At 37.5% G+C, this 26,970-nt stretch overlaps 1 protein-coding gene across 3 annotated transcripts in view; it reads left to right on the forward strand.

Moving 5' to 3' along the window:
- Window positions 1-26,970, forward strand: part of LOC408884 (transcription factor Sox-13) — a 148,767-nt gene that overhangs the window by 75,126 nt on the left and 46,671 nt on the right. For all 3 annotated transcript variants that reach the window (XM_016912656.2, XM_392414.7, XM_026441575.1), the window contains exon 2: window positions 24,490-25,233. In XM_016912656.2, coding sequence (XP_016768145.2) covers window positions 24,490-25,233 — 744 coding nt within the window. The remainder of the gene's footprint in view (window positions 1-24,489; window positions 25,234-26,970) is intronic.

Below are 26,970 nucleotides of genomic sequence, written 5' to 3' on the forward strand. Positions count from 1 at the left end.
ATATTATACATAAATTTTTTGATATTATTTATACAAATATCACAAATCAAGTATTTTTTTATGCTTCCATAAAAATTTTCGTGTTGCGCCATGGTGCATAAATTGGGAATTATTATTTTCCATGTAATAAATTCGGTCAGGTAGTTGCCGTGAAACGATTCGTTGGGAGGATGTGGTCGCGTTCCATTCCAGATGATTTTCATCTTGCTTTTGATAATGCAATGATCGTGTATGGGACAATTGCGTCATGGGAACCGGCGCGAATTGTCATCGAGAAATCGTACGACCTTTTCTCGGAAGGTAATGAGGTAAGAGGCCGATTACTCTATAATCGGCGTGCTCGTTGTGCCGTTTACAAACCGCGGCACAATATGCTAGAGTAACAAAGAAATAGAACGAGAACGTCGATTGTGGGGTGGTTGATATACCGTTCTTTTGTGGACACATCGTGGTGTGTTCTCGGTATTATTCTTTGTCATATCTTGATTAAAAGCTATCTTAAAACTAATTTTTTTTTTTCATACGACGGATCTTATTGTTGGAAGGATATGTTGAATGGATCATCTCGAATATAATTAATGGATTTTTATTCGATCCTCAATAAGAAATAAATATTCTTGCGAATTTTCTTTTCTTTTTTTTTTTTTACGGAGAGAAATATTGTAATTTTTTTATTCTTATATTATTCCAGGAGGATAGGGAGGAAGAATTTTCTGCTTTTTGACCCGGAGAATATTAAAGTAACTGTAGGTAGCTGTAAATAAGAGATTAACGCGAGAAACCTCCGGAAATTTCGTGTGTAATGTGCTCCATAAACGGAAAATGTAGAACTCGCACTTTTTAATCTTTTTTTCTTTCTTTCTTTCTTTCTTTTTTTGAAGTAGAAAAAAATAATCTAATCCCGCGTCACGCTTAAAATGTCTTGGAAATTTTTTTCCTTCGCGAAGAATTTTTTTCACGCGTCGCTTAAATATTTTCTCGATCCTGAGTAGATCTAATATCGATAATCGAGCAAATTTTTACAAACAAAATGAAACGATAAAGATTCGGAAAAAAAGGAATCGAGAAGATAAAAAAAAAAAAGAAAGAAGCGAAATTACTAGTAAGATAAAATATTAAATATTAATCGTTCGATTTTATTCCCATCAAAGTTCCGCTGATGATTTCGTATCACTATTAATAATTCTCCGTTCGAAGATATCTGCTCATTTCATGCATATTTAAAAAGTCTAAATTACAATCTGCCGATACCTCGGTGTTATATTGCACCGGCACCGCGATTGCTTTCGATTTATCGGCGTAATAACTTTCCAAGACTTGGAAGCACCAGATATTGATTATTCATACACCGCGCGTGCGGTGTATCGGCTCGGTCGGAGGAAAGGATTGATCATCGTAATTAATAGAAAACTTAGGAGATACTGTTCCTATTTTATATCCTCCGATCGTTCTACGTAATATCAACGATCCGATGTAAATTTCTATTCCTTTATACTCCGAAGTCCGAGTACGAATGTAATTTTCTTGCCCGCTTTGTATTCAAGAATTTAAATTTCCAAAGGAAATAATCTTTTTCTAATTTTCCTCGAGGTCTTCCTTTAATTTTCCCACTGAATTAGCGTTAATTGTAACAAACAGAGCGACAATTTTTCTGTATTTTCCTGCATTGATAAAATTGATCTCGTATCTATTAAAAATATTCAAATAAAATTTCCTTTTTTCGATAGGAATGATAAAAGAAATTGTTGGCTCTTGATTTTGATAAGAATCAATTTCAAGTAAATGTAATTTTCTTGCCCGCTTTATATTCAAGAATTTAAATTTCCAAAGGAAATAATCTTTTTCTAATTTTCCTCGAGTTCTTCCTTTAATTTTTCCACTGAATTAGCGTTAATTGTAACAAACAGAGCGACAATTTTTCTGTATTTTCCTGCATTGATAAAATTGATCTCGTATCTATTAAAAATATTCAAATAAAATGACAACTTCTTTTTTAGGAGTGATAAAAGAAATTGTTGGCTCTTGATTTTGATAAGAATCAATTTCAAGTGAATGTAATTTTCTTGCCCGTTTTGTATTCAAGAATTTAAATTTCCAAAGGAAATAATCTTTTTCTAATTTTCCTCGAGTTCTTCCTTTAATTTTCCCACTGAATTAGCGTTAATTGTAACAAACAGAGCGACAATTTTTCTGTATTTTCCTGCATTGATAAAATTGATCTCGTGTCTATTAAAAATGTTCAAATAAAATGACAACTCCTTTTTTCGATAGGAGTGATAAAAGAAATTGTTGGCTCTTGATTTTGATAAGAATCAATTTCAAGTGAATGTAATATGTTTATTGTTAATACAATATTTACATTGTCGAATTGATTTTAAAAATGAATATACACACACGTCATGTTAAATTATCTTCGTAATCACGAAACGGAAATAACAATGTAGATAAATCTTATTGCTTCGTGTCAAATAATACACAAGAAATTCGTTTAATTCATCTTTTCTAAATTCTACGCGATACATCGTTGATCGAGAATCGAGATGACTCGTGTATGAAAAATTCTCGATTCTCTGTTCGCCCCAATAAGAGGAAAAGATCCGCAGGATCGGGGCCGATAAATTGCCCCGTGACTTGTAAATATCCTTTAACCCGGCTTCTGTAAATCCGATTAAACGGCTAAGTGTTTCGGAGTTACGACATACCGGGCCGGTTGTGATGTGGAACAACGGGTTAGGTTTAAAAATAAACGAAATAATGTACTGCAACGGGGAAAACAGATGTCGCTTTTCAGCCACCGGAATAGTGACTTCCAAATGCAAGCGGCGAAAGCGGCGCGTAAATATCATTTATCGCCGGCCGTTTTACCAAAAGTCATCTCTAAGACGTAGCTTTTTCACTGTCTTTCCTCTCTCCTCCCCCCTCCTCCTCCTTGGAGAACGAATATCGTGTTTAAAAATTGCGCCTCTCTCTCTCTCCGTTCGAACGCTTCAAATAACGTTTTCAAAACGTGGGTATTAATAAGAAATATTATATTGTTGTTGTTGCGCTTTCAAAGGGGAAAGAATCGGTCGTTGATTCACGATCAGTGACATCGGGAAAAGTCAAGAGTTGAGAGAGAATTTCTTTCTTTTGCGAGCAGGGAATAAAGGAATAAAAGATTCGGAACGGATATGAAAATATACAAGGATTTTTCTTTCTCTTCGATAATTGTCAAGCTGATGAACAATTGATCAATTTTAATGTATATTTTCTTGGAAATTTTAAGGTATAATTTTTCTTGAAGAAGATTGAAATATTAGAATAGGATACTTTTTTATAATTTTCAAAACGACACGTCATATCTCGCTCAAACAAAAGCTTAGGGAATCAGGAGGGAAAAAAGTTCCGAGACTTTATCGGACGAGAGAACAGAATTATTGGGGTCGGAACAACACATGGCTCGAAACAAAAAAAGAAAGAAAGAGAGAAAGAAAGAAAGAAAGAAAGACACATTCGAGTGGAACTATTTCTTAAGATGGATGGTATACTGAAATTTCAATGAAAGGAAGAAACAGGAAGATGCATCTCAATAACGACCCTCGAAAAAAACTTTCGACCTCGCTGTCTCCACCCCAATCCCTTGGCAAGAACAAGGGAGTCTCCATGCCAAGGGAGAAGACACGTATAGAGGCGCATAAGAAACAGCATCTATTTTACTATTCCTTGATATCTTTTTCCATCTTTCTCCGTCTTTCTTTCGATTTACATCCCACTCGCCTTTTTCCATACCCAAATTCCATTCATATTACACCAATTATCACGCGATACACATGCAACACCTTCACCCACCACGCTACTACATTAGTCACGCATTCCTTCCATTCGACCTATCATCATCGTCCACCATCCAACATCCATATTCCATCCAACGATAAAAAGCTTCTCCTTCTCTCGCATCCTCTTTCTTCCTTCTTCCTTCTTTCGAGCAGCACACGCACGTGGCCGTTCCGCCCGCGACGAATTTTCGGTTCGCGGTCCTTCCAGGCCGGATCCGTCTCGCGGACGACACACGCGTGCGCGTGTGCGTGCTCTAGAGAGAGAGAGAGAGAGAGAGAGAGAGAGAGAGAGAGAGAGAGAGAGAGAGTGAGGAGAAGAAAGACGGGGGCGGCGGTTGGCCGGAGAACACTAACGCGTTCCAGATGCTGCCCGCTTTGTTCCCATCGATGCTTTCTTTCTCGCAATGCCCTCTCGAATTTTCTCCCCTCCTCCTCGTCCACCACCCGATCATCGACATCCTTCTTCCCTCGCCTCGCCGTTTCCTCGGCATGTGCAATCCGTTTCATCCGAGCTTGTAAGTATTTCCGTTCGATTGTTTTTGTGTGTTTACCCATCGAGAGCCGCGGTTGTTCTCGAAAGCCTTTGTTTGGTTATATACCCGTATTGCCGGGTTGAACGTCGTCTCTAATCTCCATATACGCGATTCTGGAAACGCGATTCTGTAGAAAATGTCGCGAAGTGATTGGTGATTGGTGAGATAAATGTTAGAATGTGTTAGGATATGTAGATTTGGGGATGATATATTGATGTTTCGAGATAGTGCAAATTGTGTATTTCTTTGTGATACAAATTTTTAGGGACAGAAATTTTAACAAGGTTGTATAGAAATTATCTCAATTGTTGAATATGTAATATGATAAAAAAAATTAATAACTCCTTCATGTATTGGGTTGGCAACTAAGTAATTGCGGATATTTTTTAGAAAATCAAAGACAATTTTTTCATGGAACTAAATAACTTTATTCTGTAATGCGTTGCCTATTTTGATCAATGATCTTTTGCCATCTTTCAGGCAGCATCATAATCCCACGTTCATAAAACTTCTGGTTTTTATTAGCAAAAAAGTGAATCAGGTACGATTTGATATCATCGTCATTATTGAAATTTTTACCATTCAAGGAGTTTTGTAAAGATCGAAACAAAAAGTAATCAGATGGTGCAAGGTCAGGACTATATGGTGGATGTGGCGAAACATCCCAACCAAGCTTCAATAATTTTTGTCGAGTGACCAAAGATGTGTGTGGCCTTGCATCGTCACGATGGAATACAACACCTTTTCGATTTGTCAATTCGGGCCGCTTTTCTTCAACTGCATTGTTTAATTTCGTTAGTTGTTCAATGTAGACAACAGAATTGATCGTTCGGTTGGGTGGTAAGAGTTCAAAATAGACAATTCCTTTGTAATCCCACCAAACTGATAACAAAACCTTCTTTTGATGAATACCAGCTTTTGACGTTGTTTGAGCTGGTTCACGTGGCCTGCTCCACGATCTTTTCCGCTTCATATTGTTGTAAACAACCCATTTTTCATCGCCAGTTATCAGTCGTTTTAAAAATGGATCATTTTCATTACGTTTCTTTGGCAAATCGCAGCTGTTAATGCGTCGCGTTAAATGCTTTTCTTTCAATTCGTGAGGAACTATATTGATGTTTCGAGATAGGACAATTGCAAATTGTGTATTTCTTTGTAATATAAATTTTTAGGGACAGAAATTTTAACAAGGTTGTATAGAAATTACCTCAATTGTTGAACACGTAATATGATAAAAAAAATTAATAACTCCTTCGTGTAATTAGTTATTTTAATTTTTCATAATAAATTGAAACGATAAATATTCCACTGTACTTCAAAAGAATATACTACAAGTGTTGTATGTTTAATTATCTACGTATCTTTTCTTTTCTTTTTTTTTAAATTCTACGTTTTTGATTGCTATATTTTAATTCTATAAATTTACGAATATGTCTAAATTCGTATTGACGAAAAATGTTTCAATTTTCTTTTCTTTTTTTTTGAAAGAGATAAGAAACAATAAATACAAAGACGAGTATAAATAAACCCGTGTCCACGAATCTGAATATTAGTCTGAATATTGCTTTACGATAAATCCACGCGAGCCAATTGAAGCTTCTTTGTGAGCGCGTAAAGGCAGAGCGTGCGAAGCAGGACGAAGCAGCGGAGGACCGGGCTAAAGATTCGAGCAACTTGACACTGAACACATGGCCCCACTTCTCGAGCCCACACTCAGCCAGAAGACCCTCCGGTCTCTTCTTGCTGTTTCGCCCTTTGCGTCGCCGGTTTCCTTCACTTTTGTTCCATGCGCCATGCGATGCACGGCCCCTGTGTTCGTGCGTTTCTTCCTTCCTTCTTTCTTCCATTCGATTCCCTCGTGCCCCTGCATACCGATTCCGAAGTTTTTCCACAGCTTTTGTGGGGCTGGATGGAGGAGAAAGGTCGTGCGAAGTGATGATTTCAGTGACACAGTTTCTTGCCCTGTCGTTCGAGGAGGGCACGAGTTGGAGTTTGGAGATACGTTCGAGAAAGTGTAGATGGATTTGAAGCAGAAATTTCTTTTTTTTTTTTAGAAATTACTTTTTTGGAACAATCTTGTGTGGTATTATTTTCTTGTAATTGGAATAATTTTAATAATTTTTAAATATTTAATGAAATGTCAATGAGCAAATCTAAGGTTTTACGAATATTAAAAAAGATTTAGATAAATGAAATGAAGTATTTTCTGTATGAGGATATTATGGAAGAAAATAAAAAAGTTCAATAGAAGAAAAATTTGAAAGAATAGTGTAGAAATAAGTTTTAAGATACTTCCATTCATCCATTCCATGAAATGTTTGTTACAATCATTCATAAAATAGTTTGAAGTAGTTTAATAATAATAATAACAATAAAAAAAGCAGCTAATTTAAAAATTAAAATTGAGAAACCTATTTAAACAATAAAATACAATAAATTAAACGTCGATCAATTCTGAGGAATTTTTTTCTCTAAATTCTCTTTTTTCTCGATCTTGAAAAAGTCTTTGATGCAAAAGTCTCAAAGTGCGTTAAAGAAGCCATGTCGATATGTACAGATTACATCGTGTAAAGAGAGTTAAATGAAAAAATGATATTATGTTTCTTCCAACGAGAAAGAAGAAGAAGAAGAAAAAGAAGAAGAAAAAAAAAACTTAAACACGATATAAATTTTCCGCAAAGCTGTAACGTAATTTATCACAATGCCCCAGAGCGCATAAGTGTCACGAAGTTGCAGCATCAGCAGGCATTGCTCGATCGCTCGGAAATCGAATTATACTTCCTATATCGTATATCCGGAACACGGAATTTGCATTTCGTCCGAGTCCAGCCACTATACTGTTCCATAACACGCTTTCCAAAGCGGAAATACCGAGGGTCGCGGCCGTCGAAATCTGATCCCTTGCTCCCCGCGGGAAAAATATGATGATCGTATCGTACTCTTGCACAGAGTTTACCAAAGGTCGGGTCACTCGTTGTTTCTTGTTATTCGCTCGATTAATTGCATCCTTATCGACTGCTCGTCGCGTTTTTCTTCAAACGATACAAGCGATACAAGCGAGATATCATTGATATATGCACATATATATATATATATGTGCATAGGATTGGATATAGGATCCATCTTGAAATTGATGACCGATCTTTAATAATAGTTTGCTATATTTGCTTTTCGAGAATAAATGTATATCACGTGATATTTTGTTTGGCTTCTTCGTATTTGATTTTATGAAAATAGAAATGCGCGATAAATATCTATAGAAAATATGTACAGTTGTTTGTAATGAATGTGATAACATGTGATTTTTCTTTCTTTTTTTTTTTAAATACGATTTAAATAAAGAGTGATAGAATGTAATATAATCGTATCCGTGATCAGTTAGAATTTCTTTAAAACGTACGTATTTTACGAAACGTTGAAATGATAATAAAGAAAAAGGAAAAGAAACCTTCTGTTTCTATCTATAAATAAACGATGAATTTTTTATTACTGTTGAAAAAGAGAGAAAAAAAAGTTAGCGTAATATTTAGCGAATCTTTCAATTAGCAAAGTCCGAGTTCAAATATAGGTGAACAACAAATCGAATTGTAATCTTACGCGTGTAAAAAAAAAAAAAAAAAAAAAAAAAATCACGTGTTTATCAATCACAATTTATTTATTACTTCAAGTAAGTTACAATGTGTCAAAGTGTAAAGATTAGATTCCAGAATAATATCAATTGCAAATTAAACATGTAATTTTTAAAGTATATGACCAGAATATTAAGATGTTCGTTTGCAGAGCGATAGATATTCCATTTCGTAACTTTTAACACGAGTAAACATTTCTTTCTTCGCATTTCAATTTCAATACATATTTATCGATTAATCATTATAATAACTTGATTAAGCTTGATCGATTGATCATTAAAAAAAAAAAATACATCTAAAAATAAAAATATTTTCTCGTTGATTCATTGAAAATACTCGACAAAGCGGACGAATTATTTGATTATAAATCGATGAAAAAAAAAATTAACTCCAAAACGATATACATCCCCGATAATTTACAAAAATCCCGGAAGCGAAACTCGTTCGACAAAATCATGCATCCGCAACCGACCCTCGAAACTTGGATCAGAAAATCACCCCACACTCGAAACGAACGTTGAAAACCTTCCCTCCTTTCATCCCCTCGCGTTTCGCAAATCGAGTTAACCGATCGACATTGGACGATTTTTTTAAACGAATAATCCGGCGTCGATGAATAATCGATCGTGGGGGAAGACGACGAAAGAAAGAAAAAAAAAAGTATCGAGTCGTACGAATGTTTCGCCGAATGTTACGCGGCGAGATAAGGCGTGTCACGTGTGCTTTTACGTGCCGCAACGCGCGATTTCAATGCACGTGCTCGCGCTCGACGAATCGTAATGCCGTGCGCTCCACATTGCTCACGATTAACACGACGAGCATAAGGTGGAGCGTTTTTTCGAACTCGTACGTAGAGTGATGTTGCGTTGAGATAAGGAAAATTAAAGAAATTAAATTAATAAACCGGAGGATTACATTTATGTCTGTATCTATCTGATCCGAGCGTTGAAGAGCGGTGTTTCGACACCGGGCGAAGTATTTGTTTCTTCAGTAAGCTCGATCTCGAGCTTAAATCTTAGATTTTCGACAGAATGTTGGAATCAGATAAAAGCGATATATCACGTGTTTATATAGGCCAAGCCTGTATCACGGGGCCCGGATGCAAAGATGCAGAGAGATACGTATTATTATACGTGCGCAGTCTAGCAGCGAGTGAATGAATTTATATGTATTCACAGGGTATTCTGAATGGAATTCGAACTGGAAAAAAAAGATTACTTTGCGAAGAAAATGTTTGTGTTTCGACTTTAACGTTTTATTTATTTTTAACAATTAGATTTTTTTCAACGCGCTCTCTTACACACGTTAGGAACACGTGTAAAAATATCATTTTTCCAATTATATAATACTACCGCAAAATGATAAATTAGTCTTAACTTCCTATATTATTACCAAACGCGTATAACATATATATATATATATATATATATATATATATATATATATACACGTAGCAACTAATTTATTACAAGCTTCGAAGCATTTAACCCTTACTGGCCATTAATTACCCTAAAGATAACTCCCGGATGCTATAAATATGTCGTTCAATCATTTCAATCAGTCTCGCTATTATATCTCTTTCCCATTATGCTTCTTCTTCTTCTTTTTTTTTCTTATTTAAAAAGAAAAAAAGAAGTAAATAATAATCGTAATTTTATGGTCACGTAAAACGTGATTGTTAAAATTAACAGTAGGTAGGGGAAAAAAAAAAGGGGGGAAAAAAGAAAACTTGTCCAGAGACTATTATCGAGGAACCAGACTTCGTATACAGACATTCTGTATATACTTACATTTTAACACAATACATGCTCCTAAGCAATGGCCATTACAATAACAAAGGTCTCGTTCGCTGATCGGCGTAACGAGACGGACAAACCGGCTGACCGCGAATATCGAGAGACCGGTGCACAAAAGGCGCGGCAGGCGTCCAAAGATACGACAATAATAGTTGCCGTATCCGAAACGTCTAAAGGAATACATCAACTGTCTCGAGAGACCGGCTAAACAAAGAACCCCTCTAATCTATCTAAACGTCTCCTCCAAAACCTGACAATTTTTCAAAACCAGCCATCATGCTCTTCAATCTCATTTTAACGCCCCTGTATTAATAATTGTAAGAAAAGTTTTCGAAAGTTTGAACGAGATCTTGCCATTGTTTTCGCGGAAATTTTCAAGAAATTCGTCAAAAATATATTACGAAAGATGATAATTTTTTGTAAAAAAAAATTATAAATACGGATCACCGCAAGATTCTCGCGGGAAATTCAAAGATACGCAAGATTTTCGCGGGAAATTCAAATATTGCAAAATAACGTAACGATAAGAAATTGTTGAAGGAATGATAAAGCGAATCTAATTAAGATTTTCACAAACGATTCGAACATTAACAGAAGGGTAATAATAAAACGTGGAAACGAATCGCACGAAAATTTTTGCGGAAAACTCTGCACCCTGATGGAAAACCGTGTGTGGACAGGGGGCGACTGTGGTTCGCTGATAACGTATTCTCGGTACAAGGAGGAAAGACTGACGGAAGATTGCTTTTACAGTGCGGCGGACACCGTTGTCGGTTCCCGGTGAATGTGCCTGTTCTCGTCGCATTTCTCTGTCGTCGTCGAGTTCGTGAAAACCGACCAAGACTCGTAGAGAACAGCTCCAGGCTTGCCTGGACCCCCCCTCCTCTCTCTCTGTCTCTCTCTCTCTCTCTCTCTGTGATAGCGTCGCGACGACGACATGGCTCACGACGACGCCCCGTTCACGTCGTCTGGTGGCCGTGTGCGTGTGGACCGTGGCTCGGTGTGGTGGCGCGGGTGTGGTCCGCACCCGCTCATACATAAACAAGAGATCGGTCGACGCGGCTTCAAAAGAAGAGACGCTAGCTGGGACTCCATTATGTAGAGCATATCCCACGGCGGTCCTATAAAGAATACTAACGATATGGCTTTTCTCTACTCGCCAAGGTTTTCCTCGGCTTGGTTTTAGAACGAGAGACGACGAGCTTGAGAACCCCTGACCTCTTCTACTCTTCAGAAGACTGCCGTACCCTTCCCGTTAAAGAGAAACATGCTTGTTTTTCTTTTCTTCTTCTTCTTCTTCTTCTTCTTCTTTTTGTTTTCGCTTCTTGAATTTTTGTGATCGCTTTCCATCTCTCTCCATAGGGTTGTTTTCTTTTAATGATTGTTTCTCTTAATGTTTGATGGATTACAACGCTTTTGTTTCGATGAAATTGATCGAGTTTTGGGGAAGAGGGGAAGTGATCACACGTGCGAGGGAAACCGGGTCATCTGCGATTCTTTCGATTTTTGGCAACGTGTATCTTTCTATAAACTCGCCTCGACATTTTTCCTCCGATTCCACGACGTATAACAAGTTTTCACACGACGGAAGGGTTTCTCCATCGGCCGATCCATTCATCATTCTTTCAACGTGTACCACGTGTAAACGTTGATTCACGATTGCCTCCGTCCGTATTATTATTTCTTCCATCCACCCTCCCTCTCCATCCTCCTCTCCCTCCGCTTCGAATCGGCGCGGAAGCAAAAGAAGAAGTAATTGAGATAACGAGAACAGAGAATACGAGAAAGTAAATTAATGATCTCTTATCGGTATTGTACGGGCGAAGGGCCTTGGGCCTTCGACACCGCGAAATTAGTCAATAGCGCATACCTTCGTTCCTCCTGCTATACACTATATATATATATATATCGGCGTAATCAGCGCCTTGCTTGACTTAATTATAAAGCACTCGGGATACCGCTTCCATCATCGGTCCACGCGGGATATAATGAATTTAATATTTAAGCCCCGATCGCTTTCCCTCGCTCCCTTCTCGGAAATTAGTTTCGCGCCTCGAACCTTTCGTTCGCATTTATATATATATATATTTTTCTCTTTGTTTCCTACGGCTTCTTATTACTCTGCTTTGATAGATCTCTCTTGGAATATCGAATTTCAGTCGAGTAAAATCCTTTTATTCGAGGACATATATTCTATAGTAATAATAAGATTTATTTTTTATGATAGATAGATGATTCTTCTTCCTTCCTTTTTCTTCTTGTGCTATGTTTTCTTCAAGAATCCATTGGTCAGTTTAAAATAATTTTTTTTTCTAATAATCTAATATTTAGTTATTCCAAATGAAATGATTAATAAGACTATTGATATTGTATTGGAAATAATATTATAATAAAAAAGATTTAATATCCTGATTACTTTTTATAATATCCGACCAATGAAATCGCTTCGCACGATCCAACGTGCACGTCTCTCAATCAATACAAAAATTAATAGAGGTATATCTCGATTGACGTCTATTCTATTCTTCCATAATTACACCACCCTCCCCATAAATCAGGCCAATTTAAACCACGGCTTCGATCGCTTTACGATCTCCAGATTGTTCTTCGAGCCGGTCAATTTTCTTCTCTCTGGACCGCCAACTTCCGCTCCCCGAAGGTCCACTTTTCAAGAAACGATACACCCTCCACGTCCCTTATTAGACGTCCCCCGGGACGCCCCTCCCGCGCATCCCGCAAGAACGGTGACGGAAGTCGATCTGTCGAGTCCTCCCCTCCCTACCCTCCAACACACCACCGCCACCCCTGCGCGGCCACTCGAGCCCGAACAGATGCTGCATCCCCAAAAAACCACGCTCCCATTGTGCCACTAATAGAAAGTCAAGCGTCGGCTTGCGCGCCGGTCGCCTCGAAAAATTTCACCGCCAGGCCCTTTAATTGGTCTCGACGACGGGCTCGAGGGGGGGCCGAGAAACCGATTGTGAAACACGATTTCACGCGCCCGAGCGTGTTAACTCGATTGTTCTCGAACGAGGATGACGAACGCGTCGCCCTCGCGGTGGAAATTTCGCTGGAATTTGTTTTGATCGACTTGTTGATACTTTTCCGATCAAAGCTGTTCAAATGTGAAAGTTCGAAGTTCGTGGTTGTGGAACAAGAAATTTGACGTTTTAAAATGGCGTTAAGTGACGTTTTGAAAGTGAAAGTTTCTCCTGTTTGTCTCTTAATCATTTCGAGGAATCTATGCGTGTGAGATGTATAGAAGAAAGGAGAATTGGTAAAGGAGTTTAATTAATTTGGAGTGGAATATTGAAAAATTGAATGTTTTATTATTCTTATTATTTTTAGGAATTTCTCTTTCATACGATATGTGAAGAAAGTAAATATAAAATACGGGGGATGGAAATGAATAGGGATAATTGTGGAATTCGATAGAAAATTTGGAAACAATTTAGGGATGAATTTATTTCTAAATTGGTAAGTTGAAGTTGAAAGTTCGTCAAAGTTGAAAGTTTGTTAAACGTCATTGAGAATCGAAATTAGGCGATTAGATTGTTGGCTCGATTGATTTGTAAATATATAATAATTTCCTCAGGTTGAAATTGAATTCCAATGAATTATTGAATTATTGATCAAACAACTTTATTAATTACAATCTTCAATATTCAGAATAGGAATCAATCTAACGATTTGAAAAGCTTTCGATCGAATTTTAAAATAATTAATTGCTCTTATTAACTATTTTCTAATTCTTTTTAATCAAAATCCAACTAATCTCTTTTCCATCGTGAAAAAGAATAAGTTACATTCTAATCAAACTATATCCCATTAAATTACTTTGTTAAGGAAGTTTAAATAATCTCTTTATTTCTTTCAAACGCACGATATTCGAAGCACGATCTACAAATTTTCTCTGTAAGAAAAAAGAAAAAAAACACATTTTCCCACTCCTCGTTCATCGTTTCATCATCGATCATCATTTGAATACGTAGAAATTACAATGCACGGATCACGAGGGAGCCGATAACAATCACGTGCCATCGTAAATGGAAATAGGGAAAAACACGTAATACAAATACTTTATCTCCATCTCTATCCTCCTCTCATTAATCTCGATCTCGAAAGAAAGAGATTATTGCATACAGTTCGAATACGGTCGGGTCGATTTCCACATCTCTCTCTCTCTCTCCCTCTCTCTCGTCCCGATACAGGAAGTAGTTATTATAACGTTCGATCGCGAGCGCCGCCACGATAACAAGGAATTACGGTCGCATCCATGGACGATAAGAGGCAGGCACAATTTTAAATGCAGCCATAACATTGGTGTACAAAGATAAATTATCTGTGTAATAAATGTAGCCGGGATGTTCGACCTTTCCCGATAAGTCGGCCGAGCATTGTGTTCGCTCGTACGCGGGGAACCAGATAAATGGCGTCGAAACCTCTACGATTCTAGAACCGGCCAATTTCATAATGAATCGTTTACGATAGTCGTAATAATACGACGAGAGATACGAGGGAACTACGCGTTCGAACTCGACTATCTTCCATCCCATTATATTTCTTCTTCTTCTACAATGCGATCGTGCAAATCGTAATTTTCTCGGTTTCATCTGATATTACGAAAAGGAGTTACGATTCGAAGGAAAAAAAAAATGATAGATGAAGATAGTTTATATACACAGAGAGAAATTTTTATATTCGTTTGTTTAAAAAAATCTTAACTTTTTAAATTAATGGATATTCGATTTATTCTTATTTGATTATTACATTTCGTACGATTCGGAAAGAGAGAAAAATGTGTGAGAGAATACAAAACTTTCTTTCTTTGAGGTGAGGTAAAGTGAGAAGAATTTTTTAAAATAAATAGATTAAATAGAAACTGACTGGGAACCATTATTCCGTACGAGAAACTAGCCGTGTCGTTTCATCGATTACGTAGATAACCGAGTCAAGTAACGGTCTCCCAAGAATTTATGACATTGTTCGGAAAAGAGGGAACAAGGGAACGATGAAGAGGGAAAAAGAAACTCGAAGGGTTAGTTAGAAAAGGTTGATTTCTAGCGAAGAAACAAAAAAAAAAAGAAAGAATAACAGGAGAAGGTTTGTTACGGGCTTTTGTACAAAGTTTCTCTTTCATCGGGACGGAATAGACATTTTCATCGGTGGAAGATCGGTGAGAGATGGCTGCATGACAGGGATAAAGTCGCGGGGCAGAGGGAAGAAGCGGCGTGGAGAGGAGAGAGAGAGAAAAAATTACTCGTGTAATTGCTCATTTCAGCAAGTTAATGAATCGGTATCTGAATGAATGGAGATTGCATGGCGGCGAGTGAAAGAGCGGCGCAGAAAGGGGAAAGTGGGAGAGAGAGATGGAGCTGTTGTCGAGCAGAAAATCGAGGAGAGGGGAAGGGATTTCGCTGATTTATCTTCGCGTTCGCGATGGATGAGACGGTTTATCGATGTCGGCCCGTTATCAGAAACTCGTAGCTCTCGTCGAGGAGCTGGTGGCACGTTCAAAAGCGCGAACTCTGAACTTCGAGCCGGCTAATTTCTTCGCACCGGATTGGCCGGATGTCGGATTACGATCCTACACGTCCCGGAAACTGATGGAAATTTTCTTCTCAATGTATTTCTCAACCATTGAAATTCATCTATCGTGGATCTGTCATGGATTGATCTAGCGTGAGACGAGAATATTTTGTAAAAATATTCTTTGATTGGTAGTCAGACTTGTATTTTTTATTGTTCGTTGTATCTCATCGATATTAATGATATCATGTCTTTTTGGGAAAAAAAGAAGAAGGGATTTCTCAAAAAATCTTCGATTTGATCTATTTTCTTTAAAGATTGGTGATTGGTTTTGATTAATAGGAATAATTCATTAGTCTGGTTTTAATGCATTAATCGGTTATTATTTTCAATTTTCTCTGATATACAGAAATAGCAAATTGTATCATCAGCTTTAGATATAAAGTAAAAGAAATAAAAAGATGGATGTTAAACTTACATAGGTTTTGAAGAATTGATTAAAACATTGATGTGATTAGTCGAGTTGATATCTGACTTGGAATAGCTTCATTGTAAAATTTTCCTCATTCTATTTTCATTTTCGTGTGTCATACATCATCATCATTTCCACAAAAGAAAAAAAAAAAGGGGGGAAAAAATCAACAATTTTCACAATTCTTAATTTTTTCACACTCAAACAGGAAATCAATTTTCCTCGTTCTATTATTAGACAAAAAGATTTCCATTTTTCTCATGTCATCACTCATCCATCATCTTATCCTATATATACATATAAAAATTCAATCTTCCTCCATTCTCCAAATGTCACGCTCAAATTTCTATTTTTTTTTTTCCTTTTTTCACTTATCATCACGATCAATCACGATCCCGTGAAAAAAAATTCAATTCCTTTCTCCATTCCTTCAACTTTCACTTCCAAAGATAAAAGGAACAACATATACACACATACATATACATATTTATCAAACGAACAAAAAAGAGAAAAAGAAACATCGACCAGATATCCTTTCACGATATACCAAATTCGTCCATCCAGAAAGAGAAAGAGAGAGAGAGAACAGTGACTCCCTCTATCTCGCGATTTTGGTCCTTGACAGCATCTGGCGGTTAAAAATATATTTTTCCCCGTGTTTTCGTTCCGCCTCCTAGACGGCCTAGGCGATCCATGTTTCGCGAAGTAATTACGCGCGCGTGTCCTCTTCCTCCTCTCTTACTTCTAACCCGCGACAGAAATACACGCGCTTCTTCTCTGCGAGGCGGGCGAGAGAGAGAGAGAGAGAGAGAAAGAGAGATCTCGTTCGGACAATGGAAATGCAGGGACGAGCAACGCGACAATGATAGAATCGCGGCCGCCGCCTCCGCGCGAAATTTATCTCTCGATTTCACGCGGTGCGCGCCATCGGTTTCCCGCCAAACGTCCTATCCATATTTATATACGGGACGGAGCGTTAATCGCGACATTTTCATTGTGCGCCTCGAATCGAACGGTCGTACGAAAATATTTCCCCATTCTGTCGAACGTGAAATTCCATTTGTATAGAAGGTAGGATAGTAATATTGTGGATTTTTAAATTTTAATACAATTTTTAAACGTCTTATTGGCGTCGAACGATTATGTGGAGAAAAAGAAGTGATGCATTGGTCACGTAAAAAAAAAAATATGATAAAAATTGGGGGAATTAATTCAATTTCGCGTAAAATTATACGTCGAAGTGGCGCGTGATGATTTAATTATTCGAAATTTCTCGATAAAGAAAGGAAAATTGGAAAATTGGCAAAAATATTTGGCCCTTGGAGCTTGTTAGAGGAGAGTAGTCCTTAATTATGTTATTCTTTTCTAAAAATATGGCAGTTTAAAATGACGGCAGTCAGAGATATTTTTCCTTATCCAAACAAATCGCATCTGTTGGCTCGAATAATAGAAATCCTGTAGAAGAAATGACGAAATTGCGTAGCGTATAACTATTTTCCTTCCTTTCAGAATGTTTGAAGTAAAAGCATTTCCTGTTCTTAACGAGATAACCTTCGCGATCAAAGTTTCATTCACAGTTGATGCATTCTTACTAATGAGTTCATACGCGCTCTTGCTCTTACGTATACAGCTTATAACAGCTACTTTTTTTCTTTTTTCTTTTCTTTTCTTTTTTTTTCGCGTGTCTTCGCGAAAATACTCGGATACGATGCGATATTTAATTTATCAACGATAAGATTCTTTTTCTCGCTCTGAATTGAAAAAAAAAAAACACTGAACGATATAAATAGATCCATTGATTTTTATCAATTCCACATTTTCCATCTCGTGCACGGTATACGCAATTTGGAAGATTGAACGGCCTATTTGCACATTTTTAACTCCAAAAAATGAAATTTTAAAAACAGCGCGGATTTTGCGAGGTCGGTTTTTTTTTTACGGATTTAAAAGAGTTTCGCTTTGCCACGAGCTGTGTTCAAATTACTCGATTTCTCCTTGGTACATGTTTTAGCCGAAAGAAGCCGAATTTCCGTGCCATCTTTTTTTTCTTCTTTTATTTTTTCTTTTTTTCTTACTCTCGACCGGAGATACGGAATCGTAATAATCTTAAAAAAAATTTTCATTTCGCGAACAGAAAATCGATAAGATTAGCAATTTGTTCATTCAACAGTAATTTTTCGTTCATCAAAATATGTATACGTATATGTAATACTGATATCATTAATTATGTAATGATTCGGAATTATCGAGTTTGTTTGCGATACTCGGTTTATATTTTTACTTTCTTTTTTTTTTTAATCGAATATTTAATTTAATCATCGTATGTACGTTCTTTTTTTTTTTTTTTTTTTTATTACATCTCGCTCTTCGTTCTCGCACATTATTTCATAATTGAATTTTTTTCTTTTCGTTATTATTATTATTATTATTATTACGTAACTCTTTTTCATTTAAAACATTAAAAAAATTTCAGGACGTAATAACGCGTCACAAAATTTCATTCTCTGACGTAGTGCTACGTCTTTTGCTACGTGTATATCTTATCTGAAGAGGCAAAGGCTAAAACGAAGGATATTCGAACGTATACGTTTACGCAATCGATTCTCCATTTCGAGAAAAAAAAAAAGAAAAAGAAAAAGAAAAAGAAAAAACAAGAAAAAAGAGAATAAGAATGGCCGCGCCGATCGTACAAAGAATATTTAGAGGTATTCGAAGCTAAAAACGGACGATCCGCGTAAAAATAGCGGTCTCTGTTGTGTCAAACGCCGTCAAAGTACAAGCACAAACCGAGAAGAAATTCGGCGTCTGTAACCCTCGATTATCTCGAGTCCGGGATCAATGAGGACACGGCTCTATGGACTTTCGACCACAATCTCCTCATCCTAAATCTCCTCACTCCTCAGTGCGCTCTAAACTTGCTCTAATTAAATCGAGGGAAAATAAATCGTCCTTATTTATTTAGAATGGAAAAAAAAGAAAGAAAAATATACGTACGTATAATCTTTCTTCCTCTTCTTCTCGTCTTCTAGTTTATGCAAATTGTTCGCAAATGATGTATTGCAAACATTATTTTAAACAATTTTACTCGATACATTTCAGTTAGGATTTTGAAAGCGACACGCCGACGATGCGATCCTTTATCCGGTGCGAGCACATGTGACATTGGCTGCGGCGAACTCGTGAGGAAGCACGTGTTCCTCGTGGCCAATCATCGCACGAGGCTCGAGGCGTGCACGCGTGTTCTCGCGAGAAAAAAAAGCTAGCTGCGCGCGTTCGTTAAACAACGAATTTATTTATTGCGACGAGACGCGTCGATCGATATCCTGTTTATAAAAACAGGAGGAAATAAAATCTTTTGGGAATGGGACGAGAAGATTTTTCTTTTCTTTGTTATATTTTTTTATTCGAATTCAATTCCAAACGTTATCACGCGGATTATCGTAAACTTTTTGTTTCGACATGAAGTTTTTGAACAATTCGAATTATAGAAACGTTTATTTCGAAATCGTTGAATAATGTAAAAAAAAAAAAAAAAGAAGAAGAAAAAGATGAAATTATAGACGATGAATTTATATAAAATAATCTGATAATAATTTGAAACGATTATATTAAATTACGAGTTATTAAATCTTATTTAAGGTTTTAACGATGCATATTGGAAAATAAGTGGCGGAGACTAACAATAGATTTCTGCGTTTAGATATATATCTATTGCAGTAAAGATGCTAACATGGTAGCACGAGGTTGAAATAGAATATGCTACAAAGTAAACTATAGTTAGAATGGTGGATTATAAACTCTCGCACGATTATGCTAAATATATAGTAATAGTGTAATAAAATCTTGAAATATGAAACAATAAAATTTAAAGAACAAAATATTATGATTTTCACTTAAATACGTTTTAGATATATATATTTAGATGGGAAAGATTAATCTGATATCATAGATAAATACCAATTAGCAGGCGAAGTATTATTATGCGAAAAAATGAAAAATAAGTGAATTGTATAATTTTACAATTTGCAACTTTTTTTATTTTCTTCTCCTTTTTTTTTCTTTCTTCTTTTTAATCTGAGAAACCGATCTTTGAAATCGCTTCATTTCCGGATAATATTCGTGATATTTATACCGTGACTGCTTCCTAAAATCAGATATAATTATATATTATTCTCAACACTTATTCTGCAATACAAAAGACAGATAACATTGCGATTCATAACTAGTAATTTCTCTTCTCTTTTTGTTTTTATCTGCAAAAAAAAAAAAAGAAAGAAAGAAAGAAAAGAAGAAGAAGAAATATCTCTGCTCTCAGAAATTTATAAGAAACAAGAGAATAATATAAAGAAGAGAGGTAAGAGAGAATAATATTTCTGTTCTTCTAGAATTCTTCAATTCTATTGTCACGATCATTGTAAATTCTATTAGAGTCTGATCTTAATTCGATCTATCTTCAATCAGTTCCCGATCTTATTCAATTGTTTCCCGCACAATAAAAAAAATTACGCATGTACACATTATTATTTCTATATTATATACAAAATATACAAGGAGGATAACAATTAGAAAAATCGCAATTACCTCAAGCGCTTTAATCGCCATCCCTCCTCTATTACTTTAATTGGAAACTTTAATTCTCAACTTCACTCAACTATTACAACTCCTCTGTTCATAGTTGAAACGATGATTGATCGTTTCCAATTCTTCTTTGACACAAATATAAATATTTATTTATCGTTCGATCGAAACGATCGCATCTGGCAGCTCGAACCTCTGTGACCTCTAAATCTACGTATCTCTCTGAATCAGCAGATTTTTTCCCTCCCTTCTCCTTCCTTTTTTCTATAATATCTATAAAAATCTAGCAAGAAAAAAAAATTGCCTCGATAATGAAAATTTTACTTTATTCCCATCACGTTGGCCAAATCCACGGATCCACGAATTCGTTCGAACGAAGCGACTCCGATCTCGAATCAAATTTTTCGATAAAAGGCCAATCTGTGGAATATCGTCTGGTGATTTTGGACGCTGCTAAGGCGCTGACCTCGCAACCTCCGCTTCGCCAGAAGACGAAGATAATCGGAGCTCTTCTTCTTCTTCTTCTTCTTCTTCTTCTTCTTCTTCCTCCTCCTCCTCCCCCTTCCCTGCAACCGATTGACGGATAGAGAGAGCGTGGCGATTACAACACGCGCACACAACAATAATCCGACGCTCGATATAATCGCGCTCGATTATTGCGCCTTACGTTCGATTACGTAATCCGTCACAGACCCGGCCTCTCGGCTAAGGTCGATCGCGAGATTTAGATTTAGATTCGGTAATTTGGAGACGGAAATTGGTGGACTGGCCGGGGCCAAATTAGCGACGGATAGAGTTTAGAGTTAGACGGTGAATAGGCGCAAGGAGGCGATCTGGAGACCCTTGGACGATGATGTAGGTGTAGCTCTGTCTGTCTTTGAATTGAGTTTAGGGGATGGGTTAGGTGGATCGGTAATAGGGAGCAAGAGATTCGATATAAATTGTTTTTGGGATATAGCAGATTAATGTTTCGAGTAAATTTTTTTTGGGGGGGTAAAAAGTGTTGCGTAGAAATTAAATGTATATATTTTAAAAAAGAAGAAGAATCCGTTACATGTGCAAAGTGTTAAGAAGATTGGACATGGAAATTTAACACGATATAATGGAAAACGGAACGAAAATAAATTGCACAACACATAAACTATAATAATAATCCATTAAGAAAAAGATCTTTTGACTTTGGATTGTTGCAACCTCGTCAAGAAGATATGGTTACAATAAGTGTTGCAATCGTCTTGCCTTTGAATTGGACTTGAGAAATAAAAGAGATAAATGATTAATAAATATTAATAACTATAAGAAGGGGAATCCTTAAAGCAGTGAGCAGTCGCCGTCGCTCTTGAAATCGTTAATGTTAATGCCTTCCTAAGACAAAGATCGTCCGACTTCTCTCCGATACGTTTACACTCACACTCCCGCGGTTGCCATTCTTCCTTCTCTCCCCCCTTCCTCCCTCCCTTCCAGTCTCGAACGAAGAATAGCCTCTCGCGATCGCTTATCGACAACACACGTGATAGCATTACAACCGCGCCGACGGTTACGTTATGAATTATAACGAGATTCGTAACTGCATCCAACAGCCGCAGAGATAAATCCCGACCCGTCGCGCGATGCACTTGCAACTTTGTAATCGTTACGCAACGACACATGGACACAAAATGCTCCGTGAACATGAGGATTCGAAGCGAAGAAACAAAAAAAGGAAAAAAAAAGATTCGACATTGTCGTATTATGACAACAACTCGAACATTTCTCTAGAAGAAATATGTGAAAAAATATATATATTCGCGTGTATATTTGTATATAGTAGGGCTTATCTCGATGATTTAATATCCGTTGATTTTACTCGCTTCGAATAAATTCAATCTATAAATAAATCTGGATATTTAGATAGTTTCGAATTAATTAAAAAAAAAAAAAATTTCATCTTCGCGTGATAAAATATTATCACAGATACGCGAGGACATGTAATACTCCGCGGGAAATATCTTCTTTCTGGCAGGAAAGCGAAGCTACCACTTCACACGCGTGTATTTCGTTAAAAACAGTGTAAGCGCTAACGGAGAAAACAAACGAACGTATCGAACGTTTTAAAGGATTGGCTACATTAACTTATATTGACAAAACGTATCCTCACACGTTTGCAAGAATTCTACCGCTATGTCATCAATCGACAATCGATCCCCTCTCCCCTTTCCCTTTTATTTTTTATATAATGCAAAGAATTCGCGAAAGAAGCGTAACAGTTACATAGAGATCCTTAAGTAACGTTCTCATCAATTTTTACCTCCATCACTGAATAACATAATTGTTACTGGCACAATCCACGCACATCTCCCTTCCCTTTCCCTCCGTTTCGATTCGAATTCGTATATCGAGAAAAGGAAAGAAAAAAAATATTAATTAATTCCTCTTCCGAATCGTTGCAGATTGAGCAAAGAATTCGCGAAAGAAGCGTAACACTTACAGAAAGATCCTTAAGTAACGTTCTCATCGATTTTTACCTCCATCACTGAATGACACTGAAATAATTGTTACCAGCACAATCCACGCACATCTCCCCTCCCTTTCCCTTTCGATTCGAATTCGTATATCACGCGAGAAAAGGAAAAAGAAAAAATATTAATTAATTCCTCTTCCGAATCGTTGCAGATTGAGCAAAGAATTCGCGAAAGAAGTAACAGAGAGATTCTTAAGTAACGTTCTCATCGATTTTTACCTCCATCACTGAATGACACTGAAATAATTGTTACCAGCACAATCCACGCACATCTCCCCTCCCTTTCCCTTTCGATTCGAATTCGTATATCACGCGAGAAAAGGAAAGAAAAAATATTAATTCCTCTTCCGAATCGTTGCAGATTGAGCAAAGAATTCGCGAAAGAAGCGTAACAGAGAGATCCTTAAGTAACGTTCTCATCGATTTTTACCTCCATCACTGAATGACATAATTATTACCGGCACAATCCACGCACATCTCCCCTCCCTTTCCCTTTCGTTTCGATTCGAATTCGTATATTGAGAAAAGGAAAGAAAAAAATATTAATTAATTCCTCTTCCGAATCGTTGCAGATTGAGCAAAGAATTCGCGAAAGAAGCGTAACAGAGAGATCTTTAAGTAACGTTCTCATCGATTTTTACCTCCATCTCTGAATGACATAATTATTACCGGCACAATCCACGCACATCTCCCTTCCCTTTCTCTTTCGTTTCGATTCGAATTCGTATATCACGCGAGAAAAGGAAAGAAAAAATATTAATTCCTCTTCCGAATCGTTGCAGATTGAGCAAAGAATTCGCGAAAGAAGCGTAACACTTACAGAGAGATCCTTAAGTAACGTTCTCATCGATTTTTACCTCCATCACTGAATGACACTGAAATAATTGTTACCAGCACAATCCACGCACATCTCCCCTCCCTTTCCCTTTCGATTCGAATTCGTATATCACGCGAGAAAAGGAAAAAGAAAAAATATTAATTAATTCCTCTTCCGAATCGTTGCAGATTGAGCAAAGAATTCGCGAAAGAAGTAACAGAGAGATTCTTAAGTAACGTTCTCATCGATTTTTACCTCCATCACTGAATGACACTGAAATAATTGTTACCAGCACAATCCACGCACATCTCCCCTCCCTTTCCCTTTCGATTCGAATTCGTATATCACGCGAGAAAAGGAAAGAAAAAATATTAATTCCTCTTCCGAATCGTTGCAGATTGAGCAAAGAATTCGCGAAAGAAGCGTAACAGAGAGATCCTTAAGTAACGTTCTCATCGATTTTTACCTCCATCTCTGAATGACATAATTATTACCGGCACAATCCACGCACATCTCCCTTCCCTTTCTCTTTCGTTTCGATTCGAATTCGTATATCACGCGAGAAAAGGAAAGAAAAAATATTAATTCCTCTTCCGAATCGTTGCAGATTGAGCAAAGAATTCGCGAAAGAAGCGTAACACTTACAGAGAGATCCTTAAGTAACGTTCTCATCGATTTTTACCTCCATCACTGAATGACATAATTATTACCGGCACAATCCACGTACATCTCCCCTCCCTTTCCCTTTCGTTTCGATTCGAATTCGTATATTGAGAAAAGGAAAGAAAAAAATATTAATTCCTCTTCCGAATCGTTGCAGATTGAGGATGTCCTCAAAGAGGAAGTCACCACCAACGAAGCTATCGGAGGGCGGGGGCGGCACGGGTACAGTGGCAGGCGCAAACGAGGAGGAGGAGGACACGACCTCGTCGGTGACCGGTGGTCCCGGTGGCGAGGTAGCCGTCGGTGAAGAGGGTCCCACCACCCCCGTCGACATCGAGGACTGTTACCCCCACCAGAGGGGAGGTGACTGCGAGTCGTCCGGCTGCTCGTCGCCGGCGACAACCAGCGAGCCCGATCTCAGGGACTCGCCCTCGCCATCGTCGAATTCCTTGCGGACCAGCAAGCGGCAGAGGATCGTGTTGACGGGGCAGGAGGCACTTGCCTACCATTATCCCCCCCACCACCACCACCACCATCATCACCATCACCACCACCATCACCACACGAACACATCCTCGTCGTCGGGCGGTGTCGTGGAACCCGCCAGCTCCTCCGAGTGCGGCTCGCCCCCCACACCCTTAACCGTCGACCCCTATTACCCCACCCATCCTCATCACAACAACAACAACACCGTCACCCAGAATAATAACAACAACAACAACAACAACAACAACGGCGGGAACGCCACCACAGCGACTACCAAGAGATCCATGGACGACGTGCTGAAGAGGTTAACCTTCAAGATGAACAGCGAGTCGTTGTCGCTGCAGGACGACACGAGTAATAACAGGCGGAACAGCCCGCCGCCCACCTCCACGCCGACCGGGCACAACGCGCATTGGTTAGTCTCTTTTTCCTTTTTTTTCTTTTTTTTAATCAGATTTTATTTGGGAAGCAGGGGTTGATCGAAGGCTATATATTTATTATCGTGATTGATCTTTTCATAAAGTTAAAATTTCGTAATTTACGCGAAAATGTTAAATTTTTATATATTTTGAAGATTGGAGAAGGAGAAATTATCTTGGCGAAAGAAAAAAGAAAAAAAGAAAAAGTGTAGCACAATGGCGAAAACGGAGAGGTGTAGCGTTTCGAGAATAGTTTCACGGATTATTCCGCCGGATTGGAGAAATAAAGTAGGTCCAGCTGTCGCGCGTATTCGGCTATTTACAGTTTTCCTTTTCTCCGCTTTCTGCCCGCGATAGCGAACGACATTAATTAAACGGCGCCAGGAAGTGGCCGGTCAGCCGGAGGAAATGAGGCCTGGCTCCATCACTGGCCGAGCCGTTCCTTCCTGTTTTCCCCGAATTCGCGGGATCCGACTTGGCCCGCCGATTTTCGTGTTACGTAAACTAATTAGCCGATATTGTGATCTCGAATTGCCCCAACCCGACCAGCCATTCGTCGGCTGGTCGATTCCGTTCCGATGTCGCAATCGCCACGCCTTTTAATCTCCCGTTCTTTGTTTTCCGACTTGCGCTGTCGGATGCCTTTAATAAGAACGCTTTACATAACCGGTAAATACGAGTTTTAAAGAATGATCTTTTTTTTCTTTTTTCTTTAATATCGCTGTGAAACGATTATATTCATCCAACGTTTGAATCGATATATATATATATATATATATATATATATATATATATATATATAGTGGAACGGAGATTTTGATGCTTGACGAGGTGAATTGATGTTTTTCGAAAACGAATGTTGAACAGAGTGAATTAGGTTAGTTGGAAATAATTATTTTATTGAATTAGGAGCTACGAAATTAAATTTTAGGGATCAGTGAGAGACTATTTCTCTAAATTGTGTTGCAAGAAATTTAACAAAAGTATGAAATAGTGTTTGATACTCGGCAATGATAAAAAATTGTTAACTAAAGGTTTATTTTTATGCCAACAAAGAGTATTCCCTATATTTTACGCTGAAGTTATCAATTTTTTCGGTTCGATAATATTTTATTCGTACATTTTCGGCGTATTTGTAATACGTATTAACAACCCAAAATTAAAATAGAATTTTCACCTCGAAATGAAGAGGGGCTCTCGAATACGGGCGCAATAGCGGTAAAATTTTAACCGCCATTTTTTTTTTCTTTTTTAATATACGTATAGATTCTTTCTCCTTTCTTCTTTTTCAATTCTGCGCACAGTTATTGCTATTTAAACGTAAAAAGTGTCGAACGTCGTTGATTTCTATTTTTGAAATCTTGCTTATCAAAGTTCGATCTTTGCACAGCTCGAAAGAAAACTATGTAAGCAACCTACTATGCTCCGCTTACTTTAGAAAAATCAATTTTCAATTCGTATCGAAAGAAAATAAATACCTACTTATTTTCTGAATCGGAAACAAAATTACGGAATCGATTAAAATTTTCTATTTACCTTCGTGTTCAGACAAAAAAAAAAAAATCGAGAAAAATTCCAAATCGAAATTTTTTTCCATCGGGAAATATTTAACGTTCGAACGTGAACGATTTCGCGCAATAAAAAAAATATTGAAAATATTCGTTGGTATATTGTTGAGCTGGACAGGTTCGATAGAGTTTAGCAGCGTCTCCATTCTGCCCTCTCCCTCCCCT

This window comes from Apis mellifera, linkage group LG6, assembly GCF_003254395.2.
Source record: "Apis mellifera strain DH4 linkage group LG6, Amel_HAv3.1, whole genome shotgun sequence".
Lineage (NCBI taxonomy): Eukaryota > Metazoa > Arthropoda > Insecta > Hymenoptera > Apidae > Apis > Apis mellifera.